The sequence below is a fragment of the Melospiza georgiana genome, chromosome 15 (genome assembly GCF_028018845.1).
Source record: "Melospiza georgiana isolate bMelGeo1 chromosome 15, bMelGeo1.pri, whole genome shotgun sequence".
NCBI lineage: Eukaryota > Metazoa > Chordata > Aves > Passeriformes > Passerellidae > Melospiza > Melospiza georgiana.
Window position 1 is genome coordinate 3,611,160 of NC_080444.1, and position 25,879 is coordinate 3,637,038.

At 56.2% G+C, this 25,879-nt stretch overlaps 2 protein-coding genes across 2 annotated transcripts; one reads left to right on the forward strand and one right to left on the reverse strand.

Annotated features, from left to right (window-relative positions):
* The first annotated feature begins 1,312 nt into the window (after window positions 1-1,312).
* RNF44 (ring finger protein 44) lies at window positions 1,313-8,477 on the forward strand. Its single transcript, XM_058034910.1, is given in 15 exon segments — window positions 1,313-1,384; window positions 1,386-1,501; window positions 1,503-1,628; window positions 1,630-1,681; window positions 1,683-1,734; window positions 4,298-4,478; window positions 4,867-5,083; window positions 5,569-5,736; window positions 5,908-6,084; window positions 6,265-6,426; window positions 6,504-6,628; window positions 6,781-6,868; window positions 7,010-7,131; window positions 7,222-7,321; window positions 7,509-8,477. Coding segments are annotated over 15 exon segments (1,821 nt in total). The 3' UTR covers window positions 7,572-8,477.
* Window positions 8,478-11,051: 2,574 nt separating this feature from the next.
* Window positions 11,052-25,808, reverse strand: FAF2 (Fas associated factor family member 2). The gene is made up of 11 exons (XM_058034931.1): window positions 25,046-25,808; window positions 19,277-19,345; window positions 18,743-18,877; window positions 18,198-18,274; window positions 16,910-17,048; window positions 15,538-15,623; window positions 15,366-15,457; window positions 13,808-13,985; window positions 12,746-12,917; window positions 12,429-12,572; window positions 11,052-11,861 (listed from the first exon to the last, which is right to left on the reverse strand). The coding sequence occupies exons 1-11, from the start codon at window positions 25,106-25,108 to the stop codon at window positions 11,679-11,681; spliced, it is 1,338 nt and encodes a 445-aa protein (XP_057890914.1). The 5' UTR covers window positions 25,109-25,808; the 3' UTR covers window positions 11,052-11,678.
* Window positions 25,809-25,879: the final 71 nt, after the last annotated feature.

Here is a 25,879-nt window from a genome sequence, read left to right on the forward strand (position 1 = left end):
ACACCATCACAGCTCTGCCCTGCTGTGGTGCCTTCCTGTCCTGTGTGTCCCCTACCATGGGGACAGAAGCAGTTGGCTGTGGTGCTACTGACAGTCATGGTGGAGCGATCTTGCCCCAGAATGCTCTGTGTCCTGGAGGATCCTTGAGCCTGGTGTAGTTCCTCCTGCACACCTGGATTTGGGGTGAAGAGGTGAGAGCCTGGAGAGGGGCCTGAAGGGACCTGGGCACAGGGCTGGAATCGAGCAAAGCTGAATCCGACTGCTCATGGCAACAACGAGCTACTGAATTGTTAAATCGTCAATCTGAGGTTTTCTTTGAAAGGGGTGATGCTACAAATTAATTAGCTCCCTTTTGGTTGTTAGCACTTTAAAGCCCAGCTGTCAGGGGAGGGCTGGTTTATAGGCATTACATCAGGGCTGCCGGCTGGCTCGCTCGCCTACCTGGGAATTTCTAAGTGTGCGTTGTAACCGGGGGAAATTTGGCTCAGATGCAGCATCTGGCGCTCAGCGAAGCTGCTGCGATGTGCTGTCCTGAGCACGGGGATTTGACTGGTGCCTGAGCGGTGCTGCTGGGGCACACGGGGAGCCGGTGGCTCGGCCTCTCGGTGTGCAGCTCCCGGGGAGCCGCTGGCTCGGCCTCTCGGTGTGCAGCTCCCGGGGAGCCGCTGGCTCGGCCTCTCGGTGTGCAGCTCCCGGGGAGCCGCTGGCTCGGCCTCTCGGTGTGCAGCTCTCAGCGTCAGCCACCAGCCGGGTGACTTGCTCAGGTGAGCTGGAAGTGTGCAGATGGTCCGAGTAGTTCCTGCTTCTTGCTTAATTAATGTGAGAGAATAGGAGGCGTTTCTGAAGCAAAAGGGGCTTTTCTGGTGCGTAAAAGTTTGACCTGGCCACAGATGCTGTGGGAGAGCAGTCGGTGCGGGCAAAGGGTTCGATGTCCTAAGCGGGACCGGAGTAGGTCCTCCACGCTCCCGTCCGAGCGCAGAAGGTGCTGGGGAGCCGAGGCCCTGCTTCCCCACCCCTGTGCCCACCAGCACAGAAGCACGGTGACTTCCGGGCACACGGGACTGCCGCTCCCGCGGCGCACCGGGCCCACGGAGCTGCCAGCCCGGTGAGCAGGGGCCCGGGAGTGATGCGGGGGCACGGCCGCAGGTACGGTGCCACCAGCCTCAGGGGCTGTCGCAGCGGGGCGAGGTGGGCGGTAGCGGCACCAGGCCACTTGGGCCGGGCGGTGCGTGCCCGGTGCCCTCGGCTGTGGGCCCAGCCCGGTGGTTCCGGCCGGGGGTCGCTGCCCCGCGTGGCGGCCCCGCGCTCCAAGATGGCTGCGGACCGTGACACGCCTGGTCACGTGGGACGCGCCGCGCCGCCCCCCCCCCCCCCGGTGCCCCCGGCCGCCCCCCTCCGCCCCCCCGCGCCAGCCGCGCGCGCCCCCGGTGCCCCCGAGCGCCGTGACTCGGTCCGGTGCCTCCCGCCGCTTCTTAAAGGGACAGGAGCCCCCCGCGCAGCCCGGCCCGCCGCGGCCGCCCCGCGCCGCGGAAAACAAAGAGGCACCGGAAACAGCGGCGGCGGGGAGGGGGCCGGCCCGGCGGGAGGCGGGCGGGAGGGAGGGAGGGGAGGGCCGGCGGCGGGCCGGCGGGGGGGGCAGGCCCGGGCCCGGCGTCGGCGAACAAAGAGCGGCGGGAGGGAGGGGGCGGGGGCGCCGCAGCGGCACCGGAGCGGCGGCCCAGGCCATCGGTGCAGGTACGTGCGGGGCGGGGGGGGCGGGAGCGGGGCGGGGGCGGGGGCCGCCCCCCGGACCCCCGACGGCACCTGCCCCGGGCGGCGGCGGCGGGGTCCGGCGGCCGCCTTTGTTATTGCTTTTGTTTGGCGCCGAGCACATGGCCCCGGAGCGGCCGCTCTTAAAGCCACAGATCCGCACCGGCACCGGCGGGGTTCCGCGGCGGGGGGCGCGGGCTGGGTGCGCTCCCGGCTGCCGTGGCCGCGGTGCCTCCCCGGGGTGCTGCACGGCGGGGCGCTCCGTCCGTGCGCTCCGGGATGCGCTGCTCGCCCCGCCGTGCGCCGCCGTCCCGGACACCGAGGGTCGGGTGCGGGTCGGCTCTGGAGTGGGCTTGGGAGTCGGGGTCGGCCTTCCGAAGGGGCTGCCGGTGCGGCGGGGCCAGCGGTGACCCCGCTCCCGGGGGAGCTGGCGGCGCCCGCCTGGGAGCGGCGGGGAAGGGGCTCCGGGGGTGCCGGGACGGAGCCGGCGGTGAGTGGCAGCGGGGCGGCAGGACCCCCGGGGCGGGCGGCTCCCCGGCAGCCCCGGAGCCCGGCTCTGCCCGAGCAGATGGCACCGGGCGTGAGCGCTGGCGCGCTGCTAACTTTGTTCTCGGCGGGGCTCGGGAGCCGCCTCCCCCCGCCCCTCCGAGGGGCTGCGGGACCGCCATCCCCTTCCTTTCGGAGCCGCGGTGCCCCACGCGGGGTCACGGTCACCCTGCTCGGCGTGGCCGCTGGCTTCCAGCCGCGGGTGCGGGGGGAGCCGGGTGTGCCCGCCTGGGACAGGAGGGTGGGCACCTCACGGGTGCTGCTGGTGGCAGGACCGGGGCCGGGCCAGCGCTGTCCCGCAAGTCGGGGGTGCCGTCCTGCCTCGGGTGCCGTGCTGGGTTCCAGGAGCGCAGGCAGCCCTCCGCTCTGGAGGTCCCAGAACAGGCGAGCCCCTGCATGGCTTCAGTGTTACTCTGTGGACGTGCTGCCCATCCCCAAGCCCATTGCTGTGGTGCGTGGTCTGGAAGGTGCCCGCTGGATCACACAGGACCTTGGCACCACGTGTGCTCCGAGAGTGAGGATGTGGAACTGGAAGCGGTAACACCTCAGGGAGGCTTCAGAGTGGGGCTGAACCTGGGTTATTGCTGCATTCTGGCTGCCAGCCCACTCAGGGGCATATTGCAGCTGGGCAGAGCTTTGAGGTGGGCAGAATAAACTCCCCGTGGAAGGAACCTCCTGGGCAGGCACACCCCCTTCCCTGGTGACAGTCACAGACAGGTTCCGGGAGGGCTCAGCCTGTGGCTTTTGCTTTTCTTCTTCCTTTTTCCTACCAAAACAAAGAGAGAAATGTGCTTTCAGCTTCCACAGTAGTGTGGAGATGAAGGTGAGATTAAGAAGAGACTTGTGTGTGGCACAGGACTTGTCCCAGTGGTTGTTGATACCCATCACCCAAAAGTGACATTGCAGCTTCTCTCTGCTGGGCTGAGATCCCTGTGCTGAGCAGGATTCCCCAGGCTCCAGGTCCCCCGAGTGTCTTTCCTGTCCCGGGTGTGTCTTTGCCATGGGCACTGAGGAGGAGGTGGAGCTGAAGAAGCTTTGGGGGGACCTCACCAGCCTGCAGTGAGCTGGATTTAGGGGTGTGTGGTGCCAAGGCCGTGCTGCTGCCGTGTGCTGGCCTGACCTGATGCTGTGGAAGCTGGAGATGCCGGGCACTGGAAGGGTACCCAGGGAGGCTCTTGGGTACACATGGAGGCAAGGAAGGCTGTTTTGGGACCTGGAAAGCAGAGCCTGGGGAAGCCCAGCCCTAAATGCAGGTGTCTCCTATGTGCAGTGCCAGGGTTGTTTTGGGCTGTGCCCTGGGAGGGGCTCTGGTGCAGGAGCACCAGTCAGCCTGGGTGCAGGAGGGGAGATGGGGCAGGGCCAGGGCAGTGTTCCCACTGTCCCACTGCCTTGGGGAGCATCTGGGGGAGCAGAGCTGCCTCCATGGCTTCAGCACAGCCCATGCTTGTCCCCTGCTCTGTGGGGATGTGTGGCTGCGCCCTGTTTGCAGCAGGGAGTTGACAGAGAGGGGCCGTGAGCCCTGCTGCCACCATCAGCCCCTGTGCTGGTCACTGGGGTAGCAGTGTCACTCCAGAGCAGGATGTGCAGGAGTTCAGCAACAAAGAGCACCCCCCAGAGCAGCATCAGGGACCTGCTGGGAACTCCCCATGCGGTGCTTAGGTTCCCTGTTGGCCGGTGAGCAGGCTGGGATGCTGCCACAGCCACAGGGCTCTTCATCATTTTCTTTCCTCTGTGCCAAAAATAAGTGCAAAAATAAGGCTCTCTCTCTCTCTCTTTGTGTTGTGCATGGGAGGTGACTCTGGCCATGAAGGGGAGGAACAGTAACAAGGGAGTTGGGAACAGGCTCTTCCTAGCCCCTCTCAGGGCCATATGCAGCCCCGGGAGATGGGGTGGGTGGAGGAGCAGCAAGAGCTGCAGCTGTCAGCTCCGCCATCCTTGTGAGGATGGAGCAGCAGCCTGAGCGGTGGCGGGACAGTGCCCTGACCCGCTGTCCCTCTTGCAGAGTCCAAGGTGCTGGTGCGTGTCCCTGCCTGGAGCCCGAGGTCCCGCGTGCCCACCCGCCTCCCGACGTCACCAATGCGACCATGGGAACTGGCAGTGAATAGGCGGCCGCCCTCTGCCCCCTTTGCCCAGCGCCGTTTCTCGGGGGGACCCTGCAGCAGCCCCGACCACCTCCGGCGCAGGTACGGGCTGCAGGGCCGCGTGGAGCCCGTCCCCCGTGCGCGCGGGGCTGCGGGGCGGCTCTCTGCTCCTGCTGGGGCAAGGCACCGGCTGGCTCCCGGCGGGCCGTGGGGGGACATTGGCAGGGAAGCAGATCCACCTGGCCCAAATGAGGGGTCCCTGGGGAGCAGGGGTGCTTTTTGTGTTGCGGACACGGAGAGGGCGCTTGCAGGGTGAGCGGAGAAGCCGGTTCTGGAGCTGTCCAGCCTGACGTGGCGCGGTGCAATGCCCTGAGTATGTCACCCTGGGCACTGGGCTGATCATCCTGTAGCCATCCTGCCCGGGGCTGTGGTGCCCCTCTGGCCTGGGGGGTCACTCCTGCTCTGTTTCTCTCCTGCGGTGGCCCCGCAGCCCCTCTGCCAGGCGTCAGTGGGGACGACGCGATCGACCTCTGGCAACCCTGCTGGGCCAGGATGAGCCCCAGGTGCACCCTGCCTTCCCCCAGCAGCCGCACGTCCCTGTAGATGAGCCCCGCGCCTACGCTCTTGCCAGCACGCCGCCACGAATGCTTCACCCAGCCGCTCACCCACCCCACCAGAACCCATTCATGGTGGATCTGCATGACCAGGTAGGTGCTGCAGCCCCCAGCCCCACTCCCGAGTGTGATCCTGGGGGCTGTTGTCTGGAGTGGTGACTTGTCCTTGGGTCCCCTCTGGCCACTTGCTGCTGGGATCACCCAGCCCTGAGCCTGCTGGTGCTCTGGTTCTCTGAGATTTAAATCTTGGAGTCCCTCTGCCTTCTGGGGATGTCCAGGGTGGTCCCTGCTCCCAGGGGCTGGGCACAGTCCCCTTGTAGGGTTGTTCATGTGACAACTGTCATCATAATCCATGGTAATGGTGGTTACACAGCCTGTCTGTGTGGAGGAAAGAAGGGCTCAAAACTCCCTCAAGTTGAGCCCTCACTCAGCCCGTTCCTCTGGCCACACCAGCAGGATGGGCATGCAGGTGTTTTGTCCCAGTGCTGAGTGCCCCGTGTCCTGCTGTGACCCTGTCAGGACAGGGACAGCTCAGACAGGGCTGTGCCCTGACTGTGCCCTCGGCCCCTTGTCCTTAGGTGCACCAGGGACCTGTCCCTCTCTCCTACACGGTTACCACCGTAACGACGCAAGGCTTCCCCATCCACGCTGGCCAGCACATCCCTGGGTGCAGCACCCAGCAGCTCCCAGCATGCTCAGTGATGTTCAGCGGACAGCACTACCCGCTCTGCTGCCTCCCACCCCCGGTGAGTCACTGCGGGGACGCCTGGGGACAGCCTGGGCCGTGAGTGCCCAGAGTCCTCTGGGTACCCAGGCCCACTGTAGTGCAAGTTTCTGGGAGCACAGGGTCCTTTGGAGGCCCTGGGGAGGGGGCAGGGGTGTCTGACCCTTGTTTTTCTCTCTGTCTCTCCCCACAGCTGATTCAGGCATGTGCCATGCAACAACTTCCCGTCTCCTACCAGACATTCCCCCCCATCATCTCCAGCGACCATTACATCCTGCACCCACCCCCACCACCAGTGCCCCCCCACCAGCCGCCCCACATGGCCCCCCTGGGGCAGTTCGTACCTCTCCAAGCCCAGCATCCACGTATGGTGAGTTGGGGTGGAGGGACGGCCTGGGGACATGATGCACCCACCACCTTGGTTGGGGTCTTGTCCTTCTGCAACCCCTGGGGGTCTGAGCTGGGGGTGGTGGGCAGGGTGCCTCTGTCTTCATAGCATCGGGGATGTGTAATTTGGGATGCTCCTCCCAGCCTAACTCTTTCCCCACAGCCTCTGCAGAGGATAGACAATGACGTGGACCTGCGAGGGGAGCAGCACCCCATCGCAGGCTTCACATACCCTCCGTCTCACCACGCTCCCACGCTGTCGCCCTCCATGCCGCTGCATTACCTCCCCCACGACCCGCTGCACCAAGAACTGCCATTTGGCGTGGTGAGTGCCCATCCTGGGGAGGGGTTGGGAACGCTGTGGGGCTGGCACGACTCTGAGTGCCCCATCTGTCCCTGCAGCCATACCCCCACATGATGCCCCGGCGGCTGAACACCCAGCGGTACCGGCTGCAGCAGGCGCTGCCCCCACCGCCGCCCCCTCCGCCGCCTCCTCCGTACTATCCGAGCTTCCTGCCCTATTTCCTGTGAGTACTGCTGGGGGTATTCTCGCATGTGTAGGGCAGGGGTGGCACTGTGGATGGAGGGCCACAGTGGCTCTGTGATGGCACAGGGGGCTGTGCCAGGGTGGATGTTGGGGTTTGCAGCCCCATGCTGACTGCCCTGCCCTTCCCCCCAGTTCTATGCTTCCTGTGTCGCCAACGGCCGTGGGCCCCACGATCAGCTTAGACCTGGACGTGGATGATGTGGAGATGGAGAATTATGAGGTGAGTCTGCTTGGCTTCCTCACAGTGATGAGATGGGAGAGCTGGGGGATTTGCTGATTGCTGTGCTGGGAGGGGGAAGCCTGGAGGGAGGCTGTGCCAGAACAGGAGGTGAGCTGAGCCGGCCTCTGCATCTCCCTCCAGGCACTGCTGAACTTGGCCGAGCGGCTGGGGGAGGCCAAGCCACGGGGACTCACCAAAGCAGACATCGAGCACCTCCCGTCCTACCGCTTCAACCCTGAGAGCCACCAGTCTGAGCAGACCCTGTGAGTGAGCTCGGGGTGCACATGGGGGGCCTGGCAGGGACTGGGGGCCCTGGCTGGCAGTGGGGCTGTACTGATGGCCGCTTCCCCCAGGTGCGTCGTGTGCTTCAGCGACTTCGAGGCCCGGCAGCTTCTCCGCGTCCTGCCCTGCAACCACGAGTTCCACGCCAAGTGTGTCGACAAATGGTTAAAGGTACTGCCTGTGCCTGCTCTGGGGAGCAGGGTGGCGTCTTGGGGTGCTGTGGGTGTGGGGTGCTGCCTTTTGGGTGGCCTCAGTGCCCTGCGCACACTGGGAGCTGGGGCTGAGCGCCGTGCAGGATCAGCCACTCCCGGGCTGTGCTTCCAGCCTTGCTCACTTGCCCGTCTCTGGCTGCCCGCAGGCGAACCGCACGTGCCCGATCTGCCGGGCGGACGCGTCGGAGGTGCAGCGGGAGGCGGACTGAGGCTGGCGGGCGCTGTGCCGCACAATTCGCTAGAGGACAAGGACGCCGGGCTGGGGCGGGGGCTGCTGCCCGCTGCTGGGGCCTGACCCTGCGCTTACCCCCCCTCCCCAAAGCCTCTCCTCGGATGTGGTGAGCATTGAGCAGTCTGGGCTCCCGGCCAGCCCTCCTCCTCCCCGCCGGGGCACGGACTCAGCCGGACGCCTGCCCGCTGCGCTCCCAGGGCCCCGAATCGTGTTGTGCTGGAGGCGGGAGGTGCGTGGCCGTGCCCTCTGCGCTCCAAAGACGCTGTTGTTGCTCCATCACTTTCCAGGTCTTTGTACTCTCCTAGGGAATTAGTGGTTTTTCCCTTTGTCACTAATTTTTTTTTTTTTTACGATAGTTTATTTCCCCCTTGTTTCCTTTTCATTTCCGTCATGTTTTTGGTTCCTTGGCCGTTTGCCCTAGGGGCACGCAGGCGGCTACTGCCCTCAGCGTTGCTCTCGGAGGACGCGGGGAGGAGAGAGGAGGGAGCGCTGCGGGTTTGATGCCGGCAGCACCCCGGCCCCGGGGACAGCCGGAGAAGGAGGCTGGCGGCGTGTGGCCAAGGTGGGACACCAGCAAGCCCGCGGCGTGGCTGGGGCAGAAAGGCAGGAACACAGGAATGCCTCTGTCCCCGCTCCTGTGCGCAGCCTGGCACGGCTCCCTCCTGCCTCGGCTGCCCCGGGGAGGCCCCCAGAGGGCTGTGGCTGCTTGGGGTGTTTCGCCAGTGGGAGGATGGTGCTGGCGCAGCCCTGGCCCCTCTCCCTGTTCATTCCCCTGTGCCTGGCCAGCGCAGCTCCCGGGGCCAGGCCGTGTGGCATCCCGCAAGGCAGCCAAGCTTGAGGAGGGGACGCCAACCCCGTCCCTAGGGCTTTGGGTGTGTGGTGTCCCCGGCCCCCGGCTCCTGCTCGTATCTCTGTCCCGACGACGTAAATCAAGGTAGCCCCGTGCCCCGTCCTGCTGGCTGGACGGCGCGGTGTCCCCGGCCGTGGGCAGCGAGGGGCCGGCTGGGCTGCGGCCCCCGGAGCGGGGGGGTTTTATTCATAACTTCGTGGAGTATTTTCAGTGCTACCCTGGCCTTGGCCCGGCTGGTGCGGGGGAAGCTGTGAGCGGTCCCCTTGCCACCGTATCCCCCTGCCCTCGCAGGCGCTGGGGGAGAAGCCGCCACGCCGCCGCCCGGCTCCATCAATCCCGCGTGGCCGTTGTTTTGCATGATTAATTAGCGAGGAGGGTGACGGGAGGCGGTGGCAGGGGTGGTGGTGAGAGCACCGCCCTCCCCTCCCGGCGCGTCGCCGACGCCTGGGAGCTTCCGAGCGGACGCCAGCCCTATGTAAATGTTCACAAATATGCATGCATGTCTGACCAGCTTGGAACGTGGTCTTGGCTACGTCTAGCCGGCTGTGGGGTGAGGGGGGTGGGGAGAGGGGTTTTTGTGCTCAGCTGATACTGCCATGCACTGTACTGCACATGTCCGCAACGCCACAGCAGGACCGTGAGACTTTCAGGGCCGTCCCCGCGGGGTCCGCGCCCGCGGCGGCGGCGTGTGCAAGGGACCGGGGCGGGAGGGGGCGCTCCCCGCGGGGCGGGGGGCAGCGCGGGGCGGGCCCCGGCGGCGGCTCGGCCGGCTGCGAGGCGAGGGGCCGGGCGGGCACGGTGGCGTTGTTCCCCGCGCTGAGGGCCAGAGGGCAGTGCCAGCCACCGTGGGCCGGCCCCGGACGCCGCCCGGTCGGGCGCGGGGGGTGGCGAGCGGTGGGGGGCTACGGGCCGGCTCCCCCTCGCCGCCCTTTCGCACCCCTCCGGCGGCCGGAGCGTTGCGGCCGAGCGCCCCGGCCCGGCGCCGCCCGCTCCGCCGTGGCGCGGGTGCCGGCACCGCTGGGCTCGGTGCCCCTTGGGCAGGACCCCGGCCCCTTCCCCGTCCCTCTCTCAGTGACTGATAACCAAAGGAGTCCCCGGCTTCGCGCCCCCGGAGACGCCCCCTCCTCCCCTCCCGCCCTCGCGGTGCCCAGGGAGCCAGGAAAGCCTTACGGTCCTTTGACGGCGACTCGAAAGCTCACAGCTCGTGTGCTGCAGAATTTATTCCAATGAGCAGCTAAAAGTATCATTTAAAAAAAAATAACAAAAAGAAAAAATGACAAAAAAAAAAAAACTAAAAAACAATTATTTAGGGTGTTTGTGATTGCTGACTGCGCTGTAGATACCACTGTTTACCAATGAATTCCTGTGGTGGGATAGTGGACTGTTTACTGTTCTATTATACCAGTCCCCGGGCCCTCCGCTGGGACCCCCGCGTTCCCCGCGGCTCCCCGGAAGGTGCTAGGACGTGTGTTCTGTGTTAGAAAGTTTTTATATATATATATATATATATAAATATATATATATAATTTTTTTTGCTCTGTTACTTGCACATTTTACAGTTACCTCATTTTTCCCATGTATGTATTTGAAAAAAGGCTAATATATAGAAAAAAAAGGTTCTTAAAGCTCTAAAAGTGTTTGTTTTTTTCCATTCCATTGGAATCATATTGGTTTTGTAGCATTTAACATAACTAGTATGTTGTATTATATATATGTGTATTATACTGATTGAAATTTTTAACAGATTTGTACTTTTTTTAAAATGAAAGTTGCTAGTTCTGCTTGACCAAGTAGTGCAATCATTATTTTTTTTAATGTTGTGGCTGATTTTGAGAGGGATATTCACTAATAAATGTATGATGTATACCAACACGCTGGGCCCAGCTCTTGTCTCCATGGGGGCTTGAGGGGAAGAGTGGGGGCCAGGGATGGGAAGGAGCTGCTGCAGCTGGAAGAGAGGCTTGGAGCAGAGCCCAGGAGAGCCCGAGGGTGGGAGCAGGACTGGTTGGTGCTTTGCCCCAGCAGGATCTGCTTTTGAGCAGCACCACACACCCCCTCCTTCTCACCTAGCGACCCCTCACAGCTTGCACAGCGATGGGAAATTCCTCCTGGCTGCTATCCCAGGACAGCAGAGCAACACCTTCCACCTCTGCTCCATCCCAACCCTCCAGCACGCCCATGCTGGGCCAGGGAAGGGGCTAACCCTGTGCTCCTGCCCATGAGATATTCTTTGAGATTCCTTCCACCCCCAGCCATTCTTGGCTCCAGAACAGGTCACTGCAGGAACAGGCTCCAGCCCCTCTGCCCTAGGGCAGCCCTGGCAGGAACCAGCCTGACACTCCCCTCCCACACCTTTTCCACCTCCCACCGGCTCCAGAGGGCTGACCCAGCCTCATGAGCCCAGAGCTGATGCCACAGGAGGGGGCACAGCACAACGCCAGCCCTGCCACGGCCCATGCTGGGCACTCTCTCATCTCACCCAACAGCTCCATGGGCACACAAGCCCATGTGTGAGAGCAGAGGCTGAGTGCACCCCACTCCTGGGAGCCACAAGTGCCACAGCAGCTGCCCCCTCCCCGGGCAGGGCAGAAAGCACCAGCACAGACATGCTAGAGGCAGAGTTTATTACACTACGCAGGCTAAGAACCCTGGGCAAGGCCCCACATGGGTAAGAATCGAACCAGCTCTTTATCAAAAAGTTAATACTATAGTCAACCCCAATCTCCTTTGGTCATTACAAAGCAAGAGAAATATTAAAAGAACAGTATTTATACACAGAGGGAAGCTGAAGAGAGTCTGTCCAGCCCTTTCCCCCCACCCCAATCCCAGCACGTTCCGGTGCTCGGTCATGTGTCTCTCAGGAGCAGCAGAGTATCAAATCTTCACAAGATGTTGGGTTGCTGGGGTTTTATTATTATTGTCATCAATAAAAGCAATAATTACCAAGAGCTGCCATTCCTGTTCCTCCCCAGGGAGGGCAGAGGGGCAACAGCAGCTCCCCCCTGTGTGCACCCCGGCGCAGGGGATGGCCGTGTGTCCTCTCGCCAGCGCACACACGGCTGGCACGGCCCATGTGGTCTCTGATCCCTCGTTTGTACGCAGTCTTTTAAAAAAAATATTGTATTATAATAATAATATGAATTTCTCTTTCCGTTTTGTGTCTTCTGGAAAAAAAAAAAAACCAAAAACCAACGAAAAAACAAAACAAACAAAAACAAAACCAAAAAGGAAGTGTCAATCGTCCGTGAGGTCCTGCACAAAGAGGACTTCCGTGTGGCTGAGTCCCGCCTCCTGCAGCGTCGGGGGGTTGGGCCACTCCTCTGTCGGGAGGCAGGGCAGGACACGGCGGGGGAAGTTGGCCTCAATCTGGAACTTCTCAGGGCTTTCTTTCAAGGAGAACAGGAAATCGTGGATCACCTGGGAAAGAAGCACAGAAATAATTGCCAGCTGGGGGAGCAGTGACACAGCCAGAGCGAATCCCTGGCATCTCGTGGGGGAAGGCTCCCAAATTTGCACCATCACTGCACTGTAGACCTGAGACAGCCATTTCCTTGGCACACATGAAACTGGGCTTGGCACAGAGCACCGGGGAGACCAGACTGTTTCTGACTCTTCCTACACGTTTATTTCATGGAGAGCAGTGGAATTATAATAGAATATATATCTTCTATATAATTATAGAATGTTAATGGTTGGAAAGGACTCCAAAGATCAGATAGTCCCACCCTGCTCTTGGGAGGGACTAGAGATCATGGGCAGAGACACCTTCCAGCTTTTCAGGAGGCAAAAAAAAGCTTCTGCCACTTTTTCTGCTCTTCCAAGCTGGTGGAACCAGGCCCTATAGCACTCTCCTTACCAAGGAGCAGCTCTGCCTGCCAAGGCTCTCAGCAAAGGCCCCCATTTGGCAAGTCCAATGGAAAAAAGCCACCTGCAAGTCTCTTTACCCATGTTCTGGAAGGCCCCTCAGCTCTGCCCCAAGCTCACCGTCAGTGACTGTGTGAAGTGGAATCGCCGCTCCACTCTGGAATCGTTGGGCAGCTTGAAAATGATCTTGACGCTCTCTGGGTCATCGGGGTGTGGCTCTGGAGGAAGGCATTCCGACCTCCTCTCCTTCTCCTCCTGCAGTGTCTGCAAGGCAAGGAGGGACAGGAGCAATGGTTGTGCACTCAGCTGGCTTTGGTGCCTGTCCCCTGCAGCACAGCTGCTCCAGGAGCCTCAGGAATGCTCAAGCCCCAAGCAAGACACAGCAATTCCTCCTGCAGGCCAGGCATCCAAGGACACTGCAGCCCCTCTGCTCTCACCTGCCGCCGCCTCTCCTCTGCCAGTTTTTGCTGCTGCACTTCCTCCTCCTTCTTCTTCTTCCTCTCCCTTTCCTCCTTCTTCTTGCGCTCCTTCTCCTGGTCTGCACGCAGGGATGCCAGGTAAGCCTCGTCCTGCTGCTGCCTCAGCACTTGGGTTTGGTTCCTCTCTTCCCTGCAAACACGAGTGGGAAGTGGTCAGGGCTAAGAGGCCCTGGAGTGAGGGGATGGCAGGCTGAGGGCAGGCCCGAGGGGGCAGGGACAGCCTCCAACTCACAGAAGCACACAGCAGGTAATGCCTTGGGGTACCACAAGCTCCCAAAAGGCCAAGCCAGGTCCCCACAGTCCCTCACAATCAAACTGCTTCCAAGGGTGGGTAACCCTTTAAAAGGCTTCTGAACCTCTGCAGCTTGGCAGAGCTGACAGACAGCACAAGAACAATGCTCAAGATTCCTGCCTCGTACCTGAGACTCCTCCTGGTTTCATCTCCTTCAAGTAATTCCTTGCCCATTTCATACACTGGAATGTGTTACTGGGTCCCCACACAGGGCGTGGGGCAGAGGAGGGACAGACAGAGGTCAAATGGTAGGATCCTGTTTTGGATGCAACCTGTACATCCCTAAGAGTCACCAGGGACTTGTGAGGCCCCAGCAGAAAAGCAGCCAGAGCTCAGCACAGCCAGCCCAGGCAGCAGCACACAGCTGTGGACACCAGCTCTCCTGCCTGCAATGCCTTTGCTCCCACTTGGATCCTACAGGTTATTGTCCAAGCTTTCCCTGCAAAGCTCCAGCATGCCAAAGGTGTGCTCCAGTTGCAGAGAACAGAGTACTCACATCCACCTTTCAGTGGTGGGACTGCGTGTGCAACACATCTGGCTCCCTGGCTATAAGATGGCCTGAATGTATGCACTGATGGTGTCCCTGGCAAGAGGAGAGCCCGTGGGCTGTGTTACAGAAGGGGAGGTGCTGAGCTGTGTGCCTACACTCGGTGTGTGAGGGAGGCAGGGCACAGAGCAGAGCCTGCCTCAGCACGGTTCGTGCTGCTGGAGCTCCGGTGCCACCGTACCTCTCCAGGCGCTCGGACACCAGGTACGTCTGGTTGGCATCCATGATGAACATGAGCTGGTTGATGAGGTCGTCGGCCTGGATGAGCCCCTCGAGCCGCCCAACCACGGTCATCCTGCGGTCCTTGAGCATGATCACGGCCAGGAACGGGTACGTGTTCTCCCGCAGCGCCTGCGACACTGAACGGGCACAAACGTCACCACCCCACACCAGGGCCACCAGGGGACAGCACAACAAGGGCTCCCCAGCACTGAGGGCCAAGGAAAGCACCTTCCCCACATATCCTCTCTTCCAAGGCAAAATAGGCCTCAGGCTCCATTTTGAAAATCAAACTCTAAGTTAGCAAAGGGAGGAAATGGCTTTGGGAGTACAAAGACTGATGGGGAAAAACACAAGCTTTCAAGTAACAAAAAAAGGCACTTTTAACTCAAGCAGGAAGGAAGTAAATGGCTCTGAATGCCTACTGAAAATGGGATAAAGCCATGGGTTTAAACTGCAGGAAAAGAAACACAGGACATGTAAGCATTTACTCAGGTGATTAGGGATAGCTGGACTCTAGAAGAAACTGTCATGGGGGAAATGGGAGTATGTTCATGTTGAACATTTCTGAACAAACTCAAGTTGGCTTTGTTAGAGGCAGGCTCTGTCTGAAGCAGGGAATGGAACAGATGATGTGCTTAAGTTACTGCTCATATATGGCTGTTGAGCCCCTCCTTAAAACACACATGGTATATCGTGCAACTTGGAGCCTTTGTTACCAATGGAGGCCCCCATACAAAACCACAGCAGCTCCAGATTAAATGGAAGGTCGTGGTCCCTTCCAGCTCTGCTGTGACTCCAAAGCATTGCAGCAATGAAACAGGAATAAGTCAAAGACTGTCTCCTCAGAGAGCTGTTCTCTCCAATTGTTGATAACTGGGAGCAGAACTATGGAGCAAAGAGTGACCCAAATGTAGCATTTTCCTGACCATGAAACCAGAAATGGTGAGAACAACACAGGAGCCATTAACAGAACTTTGGGAAAAGGCCCCACTTGCAGCAAATCCTTACCAAACGTCTGTCTGGCCAGGTATCAACAGCTCCCAGACACTCTGGGCTTTTGAGGAGACAGAGAGATTGGCTGTGGATTAAGGTGACTGTCTCAGAAAGGGAAAGAATGCACCTAACAAGTCTTTCTTGGCCTCAGGCATCACAGGAGCCAGGGTTAAGGACAGATCTATTTGGACACTTGTTTCTCCACTCAGTTTATCCCCAGCACACACCCACCAACTCCCACTGACAAGGCACTGAAAGCAGCCTAAATGCCCACAGCAATGAGCACAGAACTGCCCAGGAACACACAGAATGGTGGAGGTGAAGATCAGAATGTATTTCCTTGGCATCCAAACCTTTGAGATATCCCAGGAAACCAACACATGTATTCCCCCATGAAATCCTGAAATCTGTTGTATTTTGTTCAAGTAGACAAGAGTGTGTTTCATGTGTAAATGTGTCAAAGAGCATCTGGCTTGTTCCAGAGGCAGGAGGGGACAGGTAAAGCCCAGGAGGGACACACTCACCTCTGTATCCCTCCGGTTTATTGGTTGAGCAAGCCCAGAAGAGCATTCTAGTGTTGATGAGGGTGATGACCTCAGGTGCACACAGTGTATTGCTGGGGGATGAGAAGAGACCATGTGAGGGCAGCTGCATTTCAAATCCAAGGACAGCTATGTGGGAAATTCTCCTACCTACCGGCAGAACTCATCTGTGTCCTGGTGGTCGTCCCCGTGCAGGTACACCAACAGGAAGCGCAGCTCCCGCTTGGCATCATTCAGTGCCTTGGCAAAAGAGCAGAGCAGGTGAAGTTACACAGGATCTGGGCAAGGGGAATGCAGCACCCACACAGCCTGTGAGACCCAGGCCTTTACTCTGCCACTGGAGTGCTGTGAGTGAAGCAGCAGTGGAGGATGAACCTGTCAGACTTTCTAAATGAGCCTCTATTTAAGAGGGCTACAGGGGTGTTCTCTCATGTCCTCTCAGGTTGTGGCTTTGGGGGACACTGAACTCAGAGTGAAACTGGGTAGGCAATGACAGGGACTGACACCTGAGCTGCCTCCCCAGACTCAGCTAGCAGTGAAAAACCTCCTTCATCCCCTGAGCTTTCCCTTGAGCCTGCGCAGGACACAATCCTCAGATCACACCAAATGAAAATTCTATTAAAACAGGTAATAAGTAATGCTGCAGGCCTCCAAAAAACCAGACAACAAAGAAAAGAATCCCTCCCTTTCCACATCTATAGTGTCTGGATTCCACCCACCCAAGAGCATTTTTAACAAGATCACAGTTTAAGTGCACAATATGCTCCCTGTTTTACTGGCACTGAGTTTTGGTAGCCCAACCATTCCACAATTACTTGAGTTTGGATTCCAGGAATGACTGGAATCATTACAGAGGAGCCTGTAAGAGCTGCAGAGGCGGTGAGCTCCATCACTGTGCAGTGTGGAGCAGACAGGCACTGACAGCTTTTCCCCAGGCACTTGGGAAGGAAGCAGTGCTGATCCAATGTCTGATGGGATGCTCTGCAGGAGACCCTTCCCTTGGCCAGGCTGAGAGCAGCTGTGCAAGAGGCAGTGTCCATGGGGATGTCCCTCTTCTACAGAGAGCCCCCTCAGATTTGATATATGGCACACTCACCTCCCACAATTTCTTAGGGGGTCCCTCTCAATGTTGAGGCCCTGAACTGTTGTGAAGTTGTATTGTGATACAAGCCCAGGCAGTTAATCCCAATTTGGGGAACAGAAGGACAGACTCTGGCACAGCACACCAGTTTATAAAAACAAAGGCAGGATTACAAAGAAAAGCTGTCGGCTACAGAGTCACACAGACGGTCGAGGAACAGCCAGAGTAGCTCTGCTTTCCAACTTTGCAGGCTTGGCAAACCATCAAGCCTGGCAGACACTGGTTTCCCAGTACACTTGTTCACTAGCTCTCCATTACCCTGTTAAGAGAGTTTGGGGATAAATGCTGGGCTTGTAGATGAAAAGCAATTTTGCCATGCAGGCCCTGATACCATGTGGCAAAATGATCACTCCCCAGGACCTGGGCACCAAGACATGACACTGACCTGGCTGTAAGTTCCCTGGTAGAAGACAGGGTGTATCCTCCCATATTTTTCCTCAAACATATGAATAAACGAAATAATGTCACCCACTGGGTCGGTGACCCGACTACGAGGATCAGGGCGTATAAAACGCAGAGCAAACCTAGAAAGGAAGCAAAGGACACTGCAAATTCAGCTCACTGACTTCTTGAGGCACAGGTTTTCTTTTCTACAGATAGTCACTGGGATTCATAAAGAGGAAAAAAGTCATAGCTGAGACCCTTGAACATTTAAAATCTGAACCTAAACTGGCACCCGCTCCAAACTGATACCACTGCTACAGAACCAGCCCCAAGTGAAGATTCATCTCATGCCAGGGATCAGTAAGGATCCAAGTTCTGTGTCATTAAACAGCTTCAGCTTCCTCTGAAGCATCAGGCATAAGCCACCCCAACAGTAGGAGGTTTGAAGAATTTAGTCGAAGATGGGCTGTTAAAAGCCACACGGTTTTGTCCAGATAACTTTGAAAACTGCATTTCTGCCAATCCAGAACTAACAATTTCAGTGTACAAAGAGTTGCAGAAAGAGAACATTACACTATGAGTCCTATGAAACTGTCCTTCCTCTGAAGCTGAAACAGCTTCACTGCAAGGCAGGTATCAGTGCTGTTTAGTTCTACTGATGCACAGAAGATACACTGAACTTTGGAAATATCTTTAATGGGGAAAAAAAGTAATACAACAGGGAAAATTGGCAAACCAGGGCAGATGGCAGGACTCCTGGCTATTGACCACCACTACCATTCCCTTTTCCCTCTATCAATGCTGTAAAGGAGACAAGAATCAGTGCTTTGGGGCAGTAAAGGGAGAAGAGGCAATTGACACCAAAGGGAATAAAGCAGAGGTGTTTCCAGTTTGGGTTTTGCCAAATAACGTCCAGGAATTAGGGCAGGTTAATCTGCAGCCCAGCCCAATGGGACACGATTCTGATGTTTGTCCAAGAACACCAAACAGCTGGACACTGTTTTGCAACCCCTTTGTGTGGCACTCAGACTGCAAGGCTGAGTGGAGTTAGAGATCCAATTAAACACTTCATTTACAGAGCTGCAAGCTGCTCTGTTTCTCTGCAACAAGATTTATCTCTTCCTAAACAGCATAGGAACTTCACAAGGCCACAGATAATGCCAGTTAAGGAAACAAATGGAAAATCTGCCATGAGGCTTAAAGATCTAAGTGACAGAGCTCCAGCCAAATCCCAGCTAGTGTGTTCCCTGATGCAGTCAATAAGTGAGTCAGCACAAACAAGGACTTACCTAAATATATCAAGTAACGTGTAATAGGTGAATCGGAATGGAAGCATTATGAAGTAGTAACCCCATCCTAACAGGCCCTGCAATTACAAAGAAGGAATTAATTTTCTTACCTATACAAAAAGAGTAACGTCACCAAGTCTTACAGGTGCTCGTGCAAATTTGTTTGTAAAATATTAATGAAAGTAATACTGTATTCTAGTTAATACACATTTAAGGGGAGCTCTAAAAAGAAAAACATTATCACTGCCAGATGGAAGGGACAGTCCTTTGTTCCAATTCCACTGATCTAAAGGCTTTACTACACCACAACAAGACAGGCTATGACAAAAAAAAAAAGTCCTCATACTGTGAATCACAGCATGTAGAAAATCTCCACAGCAATAACAGAAACTGAAGGAATAGCTCTACATTTTGTTTTTGTAAGATAAAATATTTAGAAAGGAGATAAGAGCATGCAAAGAAAACAATTTCTTTCCCTGCTTGCAAGTTCTGTATTCATAGAGTCAGCCAAGAAGCAGGACAAAATCCACTGTAAGATAACTTGCCCTTGGCTGTGGCCTTGAGACAACGTAGCTGTAGATCCTGTGGTCAGCGGTGTTGACCTGCAGCGGCCGCAGCGGGGGAGGGTTGAAGACACTCGGGACACCCTCTTGCTCGTTCAGTCGGTCCTGCACAGCTGCCTTTGACACAAGAAAGAGCAAAGGGAGTTTCAGGCATTGTGTGGTTTTTATTCTGTGGACAGTGACAGTGGGTATTCCTTGTCCACAGCCCCAGGACACTGGATAAGCACAGCTCCAGACAAACAGGAACCCCCAGGGCTCCTTTCCATGGCAGCCAGCACACAGCCTCCAGGGAAGGCACATCCTGTGCCACTCAAGGGATTGTTCACAGCCATAACAACTCTGCTGTGCTTGGCTGAGACCAGCTCTGCAGGTGTGTGGAGACACAGCTCTAAAGAGCTACTTGGGTAAATCCAGGGGGGAACAGATTAATCTGAGTGGTAGGGCCCCCCCTCCCACAGAGGGCTGCATTTAATCCAGGTACTTGGAAAGTGCTGCAAGTCTCATTTTCAGTGGTACCTCTATGTTCCAGTTGTGCTGCTCCAGTGTGTGGCGACATTGGTCCATGGACTCTATGCCAGTCAAGTCCTAAAGGAGGAGAATAAAAGCAGATGAGTGCCACAAGTGCTGCATCCTGACTGCTCTTAACAAGGCCTGAGCACATGGTAGGAGTTACCACAACACATTATCACAGTGCTCCGTTTTTAAGTGCCCTGCTCTGAGTTTAAGAGCAGAGTGACCTGCAAACACACAGGAGGCCCCAAACAGGCCTTTGCACTCTGCCAGCAGCAGCCAACTCTCAGTGTGCCCAAGGTCTGTCACTACAGCAGCACTCAGCACGGTCAAGGGTTTAACACAGTACTGCCCACAGGCTCCACTCTGAAAAGATGTGCTGGGCCAATGCCCTCAAACATCTTGAACTCAAAATACTGACAAAGCAGTTCTGAAAACTCAAGATGACTGTTACTCCACTCACTGCCAGCATAAACAGAAACTAAAACCAAAACGAGCCAGGCATTACTGAAGGTGATGTTCCCAGCACCAAAGGGGAAGTAAAAAAGCACAGTAAACAGTGTAGTAAAAAAAGCAGAACAGTCCAACACAGGGCCTGAAACAGAAAAAGTCCAAACACACTGACAAACCTCAAAGCCAGTGGGTGGATTTTAGCCCTGTGCCAATCAGAAATTCTGCACAAGAGATCAAACCACTGTGTCTGTTATTGCAGGAAGCCACATCAGTATCTCCTGAACAGAGACAAACGTTTGCTGAAGGAACCCCCCTGTCACTGTGCCACAGACACATCTCTCCCCACTGCACTTGCTTTAAGGCCTGAGCAGATGTGTTCCTTGCTCTCTTGAAAAGCTCCTGACAGGCTGACCAGTTAAGAATGCACTGAATTGTTTTTTGACTGGAGAAGGATGGTGCATGTATTCCCCTCCCTGCCCCCATTCATACATTCCACATGCCATTTCCACCCGAGCAACAAACACTGTGCACAAATGCCCTATTCAATCTCTGGGCTCAGTTCAAACTTTTGAGCATTTCTTGGCTTCTTTCTCACCAAGTCTCCACATCACCACCTTCTCTCCAATCTACTGGGCAAAAACCATTGTTTCATTCTGCTGCACAGACCCAATCAGACTGTTTAAAGCATTGTGACTGCAGAAGTTCAGAAAAAAAACCACTTCAAGTCGCTGTTCAGTGGTGTATAAATATTTATTAAAAAGTCAGTCTGCAGCAAGCCTTGCAAGGGAACACTGCAGAACTGGATTTCACAGAAGAATAAAGCTCAGTGAACTCAGCTGTTGCTGCTAGAATACCTTTGATTATCATGCAGTTTCATCATTTAATGTTTAGTTTAGCTATCTTTCTTTGAAGATGTGCTTCACAGAGTAAAATTTAGGGTTTGCATTCTGACTTTATTTTTTATTCAATTTATTTTGCATTCTGACTTTATTTTTTCAACCTGAATTCCTACAGCAGGCACTTCATTGTCTTTTTATAAGGACACCATTAAAGGCACCTGCAATCTACTCAATTAATTGATTTTACAGTCACAATGTGTTTATTGCAGAGCCTTAGAAGTCTTCTGATCACCACTCCCCAATATTCTGGAAATTCTGGAGGTGTTTACAAAGTTACAAGATTCAGAAGCTCATTTACACCTTTGTTTCTAAATGCCTGGATTATCTGTGAGCACTAAGAACACCACCTAGCATTCCCTCCTTTTTTAAATTATGCAAAATTCTTCTGCAGTTTTAGGTCAGAAAGCAGCAGAGCTATCAACAAGCATTTAATGAGCACTGAAACACTGCAGCATTTGCAAGACCATCTGAATTCCACAGAGACACCAGAGCCAACCAACTCCACCCTTCTCGACCACCACCACAGCGACAGGCAGCTCTAGCCACTTCTCAGGGAGGTGAATTTCCTTTTACTTTTTTTTTTTTCCCTTAGCATCTTAATTCAGCTGCTCTCAACTCCAACCAGAAGTGACAAAGCCACTCCAAGCAGCTCCTGCCACTTGTCTGATCAATGAGGCTGAACAATTAAACACTGCAGGAACAGCTGCCAGCACAGGCAGCTTTTAACACTCAGCACCTTGCTGGCTGCTACTCTGATGGGCTCCACTGGATTCAGCACAGCTGCACCAGGCTCCGGGAGAGACAGCAGGGCTCAGAGTGACCCACACCCGATGGGAGGAATGGCAGCACCACAGTTCAACCGCCACTTCAGACAGGTCCTGCTGGCAAACGCTGATACTGGTCATTATCACCCCCAGGGCATTCCTAAGGCCCCCGCTTCACCAAGGCATGGAAACAGATCAGAAACTTGAAACTCCACATTATTTCCACTGCCTCAGCATCTCTGGTGAACTTTGATCAGCTGCAAACTAACATACATGACCAACCAGCACATGCTTAGTATCATCAGGGCTAAGAGAATAACCAGCATCTTCAAACCTTGCTGCTCTCACCTCTTATTAGCTGTCTTTAGCAGCATGGATCTCACAGACATAAGTAGTTAAAATTAGTCCCATTAAACCAGCACTCTCAAACCTTCAAATAAATCCAAGCTCAACACAGTGGCTAATATTTCTAAAACAAAATATTAAATTCCACAAATGCCAGAAAAGTTCAACAGTGCCTTCACGACCACCACACAAAGCAAGTGTTATTGTAAAGCATCAGGAAGATTTTGCTGGAGGTAATGATTTGTATCTCTCACCTTTGAGACTGCTCAGAATCTTCTCAATACTGAAGCAGTGGAAAGCACAATTTCATGCCTCAAAAGTAAAGGAATACCCTGAGTGGACAAAGGCTGTAAACTGGACTGACGAAAGCATCGCCACCACAGATCCACAGCACAGGAGATGCAAACCCACAGCGCTGCCTGGCACTGCTCTTCCCTCCCAACCCACTGCCAAATCCAGAGAATTACCTTCCAAGGGTAAAGAACATCTGAGCTCTAACTGGAAAATGCCTTAACCGAGAGTTCCTCATTGCATATTACAGCAAATGCCTTTCTGAGGGTTGTGATCGATTCACTGAGTGGGAAAGCTGCCTGGAGTTTCATGTTTCCCTTCCCCTAAATCAGAGCCATATCCAGCCTTGAGCATTCTGTTTTCCCCAGCTGAAGTCAGAGATTATGAGTGCCAACTCTCTTGCAAATAACACTCCATTACTTCACATTAGCATATTACAATATCAGACATCAGCCCGAGTGTAATGGGCACAGATCAATAACCAGATCCTAGAAAAGCTGCTCTGCTGCTTCTTCCATCTCCCAGATGAATCACATCTCCACAGCTTTCCTGAACTGTTCACAGCAAACTCCTCTCTCCAAATGTCAGGACAGCAAGGTCTTGACAGATGAAAAATTGAGTGCTTTTATTCCCTTACATTATTAGCCAGCTCTCTGGCAGTAAATGGGAGGCTGAAAGCATGCGAGAGGCTTTGTTGCTTTCATTTCAAGTTTATCCCAGTTTTTTCTACTGTTTTATTCCCTTTACTAAGCTGCCCCAGCATGGTGCAGAGAGCTGCCCTGTCCCAGCCCTGCCCACGAGAAGGAAGCTGCTGGTTTCAGCTTTCTGCCAGCACAGCTGTTTGTATGAGCAGTACAGAAGCCAGCACACAAACAGCAGTGGGATTAACGCAGAGCAGGCACTACCACAGCCCAGGCAGGACAGGACAGCACTTTCACCTGTGCCTGGAGAGGTGCCCACTCCAGCAGGGGCAGGACAAACAGCTCAGGGTAGCAGCATTTCCCCCAAGAGCTGTCTGCTGGCTGAGCAGCAGTGCTTGCTCAGTGCTTCCCTCCTTTTGCATCTCTGTTTCACTGAGGGCTTTCTCTATTCCTTACCCCATCCTTGCCACCCTGCCTTCTTTCCTGGCGTGCTCTGCTGCTCTCAGCACAGAGCAGGGACAGACCCTTCTGTGGAGGGGCAGGGCTCTGTCACCATGGAATGCTGCACAGCCACATCACAAAGTGGGAAATTATCCTTGAAAACACTGAAATGTTTGTTCCCTGCAAAGTCAGCAGGGATCCCTGAAGGCTTTCCAAGCTGACTTGTAGCAACGTACAAATTATTTTAATGACACTTATTTAATCTCTCCAAACACCTCATTCTTCCTATTGAAGTCTGAGAAAAAAAAAAAATCTCTTCCAAGAGGACTGATTTACTTTTGAGCAAGCAGCAGGACTCACACCTGAGCCCTTCTCAGCCAGGTGGGACACATCAGAGGAGAGGGAATCACCAGTGGGGGCTGCCATTAGCCCTGGAGGGAGCTGATCCAACACACCCCAGAGGAGGGAGGATCCTGGCTGGCATCCAAGCCTTCTGGACCACAGCTTTCACATCTGGCTCTGCACAGCAGTGGTCTAAGTGAAAAAATGTCTCCCCTTGACAGCCTGAGGAGTGTTTCCCTGTGCCTCAAAGCAGAGCTGGACAGGAAGCTGGACTAAAGCATGAATCCCTCCTTCTGGTTTCCTGGCAGCCCTCTGTCCATGACAACACCAGGCAGCATTGGGAAATAGGATTATTTCACTTCCCAGCTGCCCACAGGGGTTTGAAAACAGCAGCAGAGGCAGTGGTGAGAGCAGCTGGTGCTACCTGTCCAGATCAAGCAGAGGAGCAAGAACCAGGATGTGTCACAGCAAGAGAACGGGACACTGACACGTGCCAAACCCTCAGCAGGCAGCACAGGGACAGCAGTGGCAGCACTGCTCTGTGCCCTCAGTCTGTATTTAATCTGACTGCCCAAAGAGCTCAGTCTGCAGGAGCCTTAGAGGGTAAAACAAGCTTCCTCCTGGGTCCAGTCACAGGAAAACAGCTCAGCACAGTAATTAAGTCAGGGGCTGTGAATCAGGTGAAGGCTTGGGAAGTCAATGAGTGGGTGATGAACACCTGCACTGGGTCACCTGGGGAAGGCAGGGCCAGATGCCTCTGAGCCCCTTTAAATCTACAGTTACACCAAACTTTCAATGCACAGCCTTACAAGATAATGTACAGCAACAAAAGCAGACAAGGCACTCTTTAAAGTGATCGTGGTATTTGTAAAAGAACTGCAATCCAAGGGATGCCACATGGTGTCCTACAGCTCAGAAACAAACCCAAGACACCTGAAGGTAATTTTCATAGCTCAGCACATTTAGTTACTAATCACTGAGCAACCTTAGGAATTTCAGCTGCCCAGCGCTGTTTTCTCCCGAATAAACCACATCTTCAGACTGTGTTTGTGATCATTCATCTGCCACACAGCCCCGGGCCTCGCAAAGCAAAGGTTAAGCGACCTTGCCTGCGTTGTGTAGCAGACACAGATTAGATCATTACAGTCTCCAGCGGCGTTACCCAATCGTGAGGGGCAGGAACCATGTTCCACAGAAACCCACTGCATAACTCTGCCTCGGTGCCAGGAAAGGCTCTCCAGCTACGACAAGGAAATTTTTCAGACTAATTAAAATGGCCGGGACTTACCAAGGAGTTTTTCCTGCAAGGAGTGTACTGAGCAGGCAGCTCTCAATTAGCCATGACAGAACATCGCCCCAAAGAAACGTTAAGGGCACGGAAATCTCACTCACCCCGGCCAGGACTGGGCCCACAGGTGTCTCTCCTCCCACCGTCCCCTCACGCCCAGCTCGACACCCCTCTCCAGGACGGGCCTATCCGGCTCCGTGAGCCCCGTACTCCCCAGCGCCGGCGGGGCGGGCCCAGCTCAGCCCGTTCCGTGTCCATGCACCGCCTCCCCCGCTCCCGCCGGCCGGCGCGGGCCCCCCGGGACGCGGCACCTGGAACTGCAGCAGCTTCTCGGTCTGTTCCGCCGTCAGCTCCCGTTCCTCAGGCGCCGCCATTTTGCTGCCGCCTCTGACCCGCCGCTCCGTCACTCTCCGGAAGTGACGTCGCCCGCCCCCACTTCCACCCCAGCCCCGCGCGGCGCGGCCAATGGCTGTTTATCGGCCGCGGCCGGAACTGCCGCGCCGCATTCCGGACACAACCGAAGCGCTCTAGGGCCTGTCCGGAGATGCCCGAATCCCATCGGCGGCGCTGGCCGCTCTCGGGTGTCCCCGGCGGGCGCACGTAAAGTTCCGAAGTGTGCCGAGCACCGCTCGGGTGTTCCCGGCGGACAAACGAGGAGTTCCGAAGCGTGCCAAGGGCTGCTCGGGTGTTCCCGGAACAGGCCGGGGATGAGGGGGCAGCCTGTTGCTGTGGGAGCGGGCCCTGAGTGGGGGGATATGAGCCGAAGACCCCTGGGAGCTGGCTGTGTTCCCGTCACCGCGGGGGCTGCCGGACACCGAGCGGGTCCTGTCCGGGCACCTCCAGTCCCGTAGCGTGGGTCTTGCCCGCTACCTCCGGTCCCTCAGGGTGGGTCCTGGTCGGCACCCCTCGTCCCGCTGGGCCGCCCGTGCGCCGGGCCCAAGATGGCGGCGGCCGCTAAGATGGAGGAGGCTGTGAGGGGCCCCGCTCCCACCCGCAGCTACGAGCGCCCGCGTGAGGGGTCGGCGCGGCAGGACCGCGGCCAGTCGAGCCCTAGGGGAGGCAGGCGGGCAGCCCCGGCTCCCCGTGCCCGCTGCGGCTGGCGGGGAGGCGGGACGCGCCCGCGGGCCCGCCCCGGCGCTGATGTC

What these genes read in the sequence shown, in the direction of transcription:
- FAF2 (XM_058034931.1), bottom strand. Translation starts at nt 25,108, where the DNA reads ATGGCGGCGCCTGAGGAACGGGAGCTGACGGCGGAACAGACCGAGAAG. An exon ending in ACGTTACTTGATATATTTAG is followed by an intron (nt 17,049 to 18,197) that starts GTAAGTCCTTGT and finishes CTTCCTTTCTAG; the next exon opens with GTTTGCTCTGCGTTTTATAC. An exon ending in ACCAGGGAACTTACAGCCAG is followed by an intron (nt 15,624 to 16,909) that starts GTCAGTGTCATG and finishes TCTTTTGCCAAG; the next exon opens with GCACTGAATGATGCCAAGCG.